The 6,559-nt window shown below is 35.6% G+C and overlaps 1 protein-coding gene across 1 annotated transcript; it reads left to right on the forward strand.

Annotated features, from left to right (window-relative positions):
• Window positions 1–910: 910 nt before the first annotated feature.
• LOC107743388 (pleckstrin homology-like domain family B member 1) lies at window positions 911–4,164 on the forward strand. The gene is made up of 3 exons (XM_016556582.1): window positions 911–1,012; window positions 2,504–2,618; window positions 3,630–4,164. Exons 1-3 carry the CDS (start codon window positions 995–997, stop codon window positions 3,830–3,832), a joined length of 336 nt encoding a protein of 111 aa, XP_016412068.1. The 5' UTR covers window positions 911–994; the 3' UTR covers window positions 3,833–4,164.
• Window positions 4,165–6,559: the final 2,395 nt, after the last annotated feature.

Genomic DNA, 6,559 nt, shown 5'->3' on the forward strand with positions numbered 1-6,559 from the left:
CAAACTCAGTAAATAAAATCATTTTAATGCGAAAAAATGTTCTATGATTATATGTCTTGTGCATTATATAGTTATATAGTGCATTATATACACTCTTAAAAATGCTGGGTTAAATATAACCCAGCGCTGGTTAAAAAGGGACAAATCCAGCTATTGGGTTGTTTTGACCCAGCAGTTGGGTTCAAAACAACCCAACCGCTGGGTTTGTCCCTTTTTAACCCAGCATTTTTTAGAGTGTAGTACTACTAGTATATAGTCATATGTCTTGAATTTACACGATCCTCACAGACCTCCTATGTTAAGTTAGATAAAGCCTATACAATTAGCCATTTTTTATTTTTTATTATTTTTAATTTGTGGTTTATTTATCTCAATTTAGAAAGTGGCAGTGTGAACAGAATATATGACTTATGTGAAATATAAATAAACGTTTGAATGTGATATGTGCCGCTGCATAACCAGCAGGTGGCGATATTTCTGTTTGCGTAAATATTTCTCTGTTTTAAATCTGCTTAGTTTATCTTTGCATATCTCTCGGTTAAAAGCGTGATTCTTTTCTGTCAGAAAATAATAGGTCAAGTGTTTGCATAATATTTTAAAGAAGAAGACTATACTTTGTTTTTAAATGTATTAAAATGCTATATTACTCACGGCCTTAAAACTAGGCTACTGTCACGTAGTTGAATAATGTAGCCTACAAATTGTGCAACGACGTTTGAGTCATAACTTCAGACTGTTTTAAATCTCTTAGGAATTTTTTTTGGGAAGGGGCTGATCCCTTTTTCCTGTTTACAAAGCATATGTCCATCCCTTGTGGACATTTAAAAATGAAAGCACAGAAATTTCTCTTTCCAGTTTATTCAGCTGTGTGTCAAATGTAGTGTAAGCTATGTAACGGCATCATAATTAAATAAGGAACCAGAGATGTTTAAAGCTTGAGTGGACTTTAAATATACAGGACTTTATATGATCTGAACTGCTGATCCGGTCTGAAATGAGCATCTCCACTGAGGTAAGATTATAATCAGGCTATTATTATAAACAGACTGCTTCTCGTTTTTAAATAGCTCCTCAAATAGCTCATGGCATAGGATAATCACCCCTCTTTTAGCCTATTAAGGTGATGCAAGTCTTCCAAATACATAGGTGTTCAAGATCAGCTTTGGGTTTATTCTTTATTATTGGGGAGAAAGTGAGAGGGAGTCAAGTGCTCTCAGCTGTTTCTGATCCTCACTTCCTCCCGAAGGAGCAAAAGGAAGCACCCCAAAAACAGCCAGCTGGAGAACAAGAGGAACAGCCTTGCTGAAATATCCCAGAGCAGAACTGCAGGGCTGCTTTTTGTAATACAATTATAAGAAGACCTAGATAAACATTACACTTTTGGGGGATTCTATTGTCTGACTTCATTGTATATTTCAGGTCATTCGGACAGTTCTTATATTACATATATTTGTATTACATATATTTATATTTTATACAATATTGGTGCTTTTGCTGGACAGCCCCAGTCCTCATTTACTTTCATTATATTAAAGTGTCCCGGACCCTCTTAAAAAAACACACCCTTTGTGTTTCAAAGAAGAAAGAAAGTCATACAGTTGTAAAACATCATGAGGGAAAATAAATAATGACAGATGTTGCATTTTATGGATGATCTATCCCTTTAAGTAATCAGACTGGTGGTTGGCCTGATTTTTGGGGTTTCTGTGTTTGTTAATTTTGGCTGCCAGTCCTGTGCCTCCTCAACGTTTTAACCATGCTACTTTCTCTGTTATTTATTTGTATTTTCCCTCATGACTCTCAGCCTGGCCTCTTTTCTTCCTTTTCCCTCTGTCTGTCCCTTTCTTGGTTACAGAAGATCTTATGAAAACATTCCCCCACAATCTTTTCATGTCCTCCTTCTCTCATAAACTGAGACAACCTCCCTTTCTCTAAAACTGCTACTTTGTCCCTGATTATGTGTATATGTATGCGATCTGTGAATTAATTTTATTCTGACTGAATGGGAGATCCGCTAAACCCATTTTCCAAAACAGTGAGAGTGTAAAGGGTCTTTTTCTCAGGCTGCATTAAATGGCTAATAAAAACCTACTCCAGCAACTATAAAACTTAATCACTTCTCATGACTCAGAAGGGTTATGATATGTTTTACTGCAGCAGTACCTGAGTTAGATGAGTAAAAACATAATTTGAATTGTAGATTTTTTTTAGCTTGTCTTAAGTTTGAAAGTGTAGAGCTTTGTACAGTATTAGGAGTTATATAATACCTGGAGAAAGCTATCAGTTAGCATTACTATTAAAATCTCAAAAGTAGAATATAATAATCACTATATGCTTACAAACATTCTTCAAAACCTTTTAAATGTTTGTTCATCAGAAAAGAATGATATGAGAGTTTAGAATGACATGAGAATGAGTAAATGAGATTTTATTTTATTCATTTTAGGGTGAACTGTCCCTTTAAAGTTTAAACAGTGCTTGAAACTCCTGCTGTTATCCTCAGGAAACCCTGTTGGATTTAATTCACAGTGGGCGTGGCCTGAAGGTGTGGTCGGCCACACCCTACTTGATCAGTCTTGGTAGTGGTGGCTTTATTACTTTGATACCTCTAACTGAAGGTGAGTGTGTCTTGAATATATATTTAAATTATCTGAATATTAGAGGTAATAAGACTTGTTTTACTTGTTTATGCAAAAAGCATGAAAATATTTTTCTGGGCCATATATGTAGTGTTATATTTTAGCCTCATGGCAACCTTGCTGCTCTGAGACCATTAAAGTTTCCAGACTGCACAGGAAATTCAGCTAGATTGGAATAATGTAGCACATAAACTGAGGCCATGATGTCTGAACTAAACTTGAGTTTGAATATGGACCCTCTCACCATCCGCTGAGTTTAATACCAGTTATTTAATATGGGGGTTTCCAGAGTGGTGTAGTATATTCAGTATATTCAGTACAGTAATGTGATGACAACATAACAGCATTTTGTTTCAGTGCTTCTGTGAAAAGTACAATCAAAACAGCAATTTTAGGAGCAGCTTTGTGTCTGTGATAAAATTGACTAACATCTGTCATCATCATGATAACACAACATGATGTAAATTGCATAACTGATCTCAGGTAAGAACTGTGTCTGTAACCAAGGATTCCATTAACTGACTATTTATTTTATTTATTTGTTTGTTTGTTTTATTATTTATCTGTATATTTATATTATATTTTTTGTAATTATTTTTTTATTTACTTATTTTATTTTATTTAATATGTATTTACTCATTTTATTAATTTATTCAATAATTTGTGTGTTTTATTTTTATTTTATATTCATTTATTTATTTATTTATTATTCAGTTCATTTTTTGTTCAATTTGTTCATTTTTGTATAATTTACTTATCTGTATATTTATATTATATTATGTTTATGTATATATGTAATTATTTATTTTATTTTAATATGTATGTACTTATTTTTTATTCTTTTATTCAATCATTTGTGTATTTTATTTTTATTTTTTATTTTTTTATTCATTTATTCATTCTTTCATTAATTGATTCGACTAAGATAATTATGCTCACTTAAAGAAACTCTGCTTTAAGGTCTTTAAGGTCTTTTACTTTATATCACAGAAATATCACAAATTGGTTTTGAGGATGCAGAGTCGCCACAGGATGTCACCGCTGACGGTCCAGGGATCCAACCGCACCACTGTGTCATCACCAACAGTGCTGGAGTTACTACTTTACACCCCAATGGAAATATGTGCCGTCTTGATGGAGTTCAAGTCACCAAGCCAGCAATGCTCACTCATGGTAATACACAGTATTTTTAGCCTCCCCTTAAAAATTGCATTTATAAATCCCTTACTGTACTGTTACAGTAACTAACCACTACTGCCCACTTGCTATCATTGCATCAATAGTGCTCTTTCATATCTGAAACTCCCCAGAGGTTATGGTTATAAATGGAGGTCAACTATTTGATGTGGGCATGTCTTATTCGGCCACTTAGCAGGTTCTGTGGATCTAACCTTGCTTGCTTACGGCCTCAGAGAGATATCAAAACAAACAATGGCATTGAATAACTTCCTGTACAGCAATATCACTCAGACCTGACACACCACAGGAATAACATCTCTTGCCCACTTTCTCTCTCTCTCTCTCTCTCTCTCTCTCTCGCACTTTGATTTTCTGGCATATGTTTAGCAGAGTCTATTAAAAACTCTCTTTTTCATTCTCTCTATCGCTGTTTCTCGTTTTCTTCCTGTGTTGCTGATCAGAGTGATATGAGATCACACTTTTCCGTGTTACTCCAAACTTCTAGAAAATGTCTCCGTGTTTAATAGTTAATTGGTCACACACCCCTCCTCCTCCTCCTGTGTCTTTCTCAATCTCTCATTCTCCTCGTATGACACTACTCCGCAAGATTCTTCCCTCTCTATATTTTTCTTAAAGGTCAGTAACTAACTATGGGACTCTATGTATTTTGAAGTACTCAGGTAAACATTTACAGTGCTTGGAGACGTCAGAAGATGTTTACAGGCATAAACAGATGGTGAGACTCCCATGCATATTTTACACATTAGAGACAGCTAGATAAAGACATTTCCAAGAGTACTTGCTGTTTCAAGCATCCCCATCAGGCCAGTGCTTTCAGTATTATTTTTATACTATAATATTATTTATATTTTGAATTGGCTTTTATTTTTAGTCTTTCAGTTTTAAATTTAAAGTTTTAGTCAATTTGTTATGTGCTTCTGTCATTTTTAGTAGTTATTTTAAATATTTCTATATAGCATTTTTAACGTTTTTTTTTTATTTATATTTTATTTCATTCACCAAAAACAGTTTTAATAGTTTTAGTTAACAATAACAATTGCATCAGGCTTGATACAGCATTTCTATTGGTTCTCTCCTCGACTTACTGTTGTGATATCTGTTTGTGATTTTGACCACTACCTGGCTAACAAGTGAGAAAAAGATACAAAACTGCATCTGGTATGGATCTACAGTTTAATTATATGAGTATTTGGAATGAATATGAAGAATTGCGTATATTCGCATGTGTTCATAGTCTGCTGTATGAGTGCAATGGGAATGTCTGTGTTTAAGTGTGTTGAAATGTGTAACCGAGGTCTGGAAGTAATCAGAGTTGTTGGGCAGCACTCCAGCGCCCCCTCCCCATGATGCAACTGGAGTTCTGAGAGTGATGGAGAACAGAGTGCCCGCTAGGCGGCAGGGGGAGGGGTCATCTTTCCTTCTCCCCCCCTCCTCCTAGCTGAACACTGTTACACTGAGGGAAATTTACAATGGAAAATATGCCAGTGCACTCTCTATGTCACGGACTTAATGCAAGGTCAAGCAGAAGATTTGCAACCAGTGAAACACACAAATGCTTGTTTCGGATTGGCCAGAGAACTTCTCGTCTACAGTAAAAGTGTTCAAATCAGGGAAATTCTACTTTAAAAAAAAAAAAGAAATTGAATGTGTTTTAGTTATCTGAGAGTATGTAATAGCTTTTTTAAAGCAAAGTTAATTGACAAGCTATGAGCAATTATTAGTAGTAAAAATTAGCCATTTTGATTTTTGACATATACAGTATCTCACAGAAGTGAGTACACCCCAGACGTGTCCCCCCCCCCCCTTTTAATATCACGTAAATTCGTCCCCCGCACTTTTTCGGGCACGTGTGTTCGCATGGAGGTTTTCAAGAGCCAGTGTGAATAAATACAGATTTAAATTCAAAGAGACAGGATAGTCTGTGCATGATCTGATGTTTTATTCGGACCCAGAATAAGGCGAGATGAACATCGCGGAGCGCTAAACACTCTGTGCAGTGTGTTTTTTCAATCATACTCGACGCCGGAGGGCGCTCACGCGCAGAAAGTCTTACCAGGAAATTCCTAATATGGACAAAAGTGTCCAGCTATCACTGTAAGAAAACAGTTGTTTTCACAGAAAAACAGAAACGCTTGGAAGCATGAAGACATTAAACACGATTGTGACAATATATGGTTTATTTGTGTTTGTCAAGTCATCTCCAGGTAATAAATAAAGTATATGAACAATGCAGTGCTAACTGACATAGCATTTATTACAGTATTGAAACTATTGTACACCCCTCACATTTTTGTAAGTATTTTATTATTTATTGCTTACCGAGCAAGCAGGTCCGTGGATGATGCAGTCAACATGGGACTGCACTTCATCCTGCACGGCCCGAATCAGTTTTCTAAAGTGTTTTTGAAAAATCACATACCCTGCCTTTAAGTGCAGTTTTGCATGCTTGTGAATCATCTCATGACTAAGTGCAGACGCGATATAAATAAGAGATTCATTATGCAGTTTAGAGAGCTTCATTGATTGTAAAGGAACTTTGTAAGATCGCGATGAAGATGGGTGAGCTTTTTAGCGTTAAATGGAGTACGCTTTGCGCACTTTCTATGGTATTGTAGCGTCTGGACCAATCAAACACACAATATATATTTCGTTAGCTATATTTAACAAATACTCTGTAACACCCCTCAGTTAACAAGCCATATGAGGACCTATGGACCCTT

Source organism: Sinocyclocheilus rhinocerous, unplaced genomic scaffold (assembly GCF_001515625.1).
Source record: "Sinocyclocheilus rhinocerous isolate Xijiao unplaced genomic scaffold, SAMN03320098_v1.1 scaffold106, whole genome shotgun sequence".
Classification (NCBI taxonomy): domain Eukaryota; kingdom Metazoa; phylum Chordata; class Actinopteri; order Cypriniformes; family Cyprinidae; genus Sinocyclocheilus; species Sinocyclocheilus rhinocerous.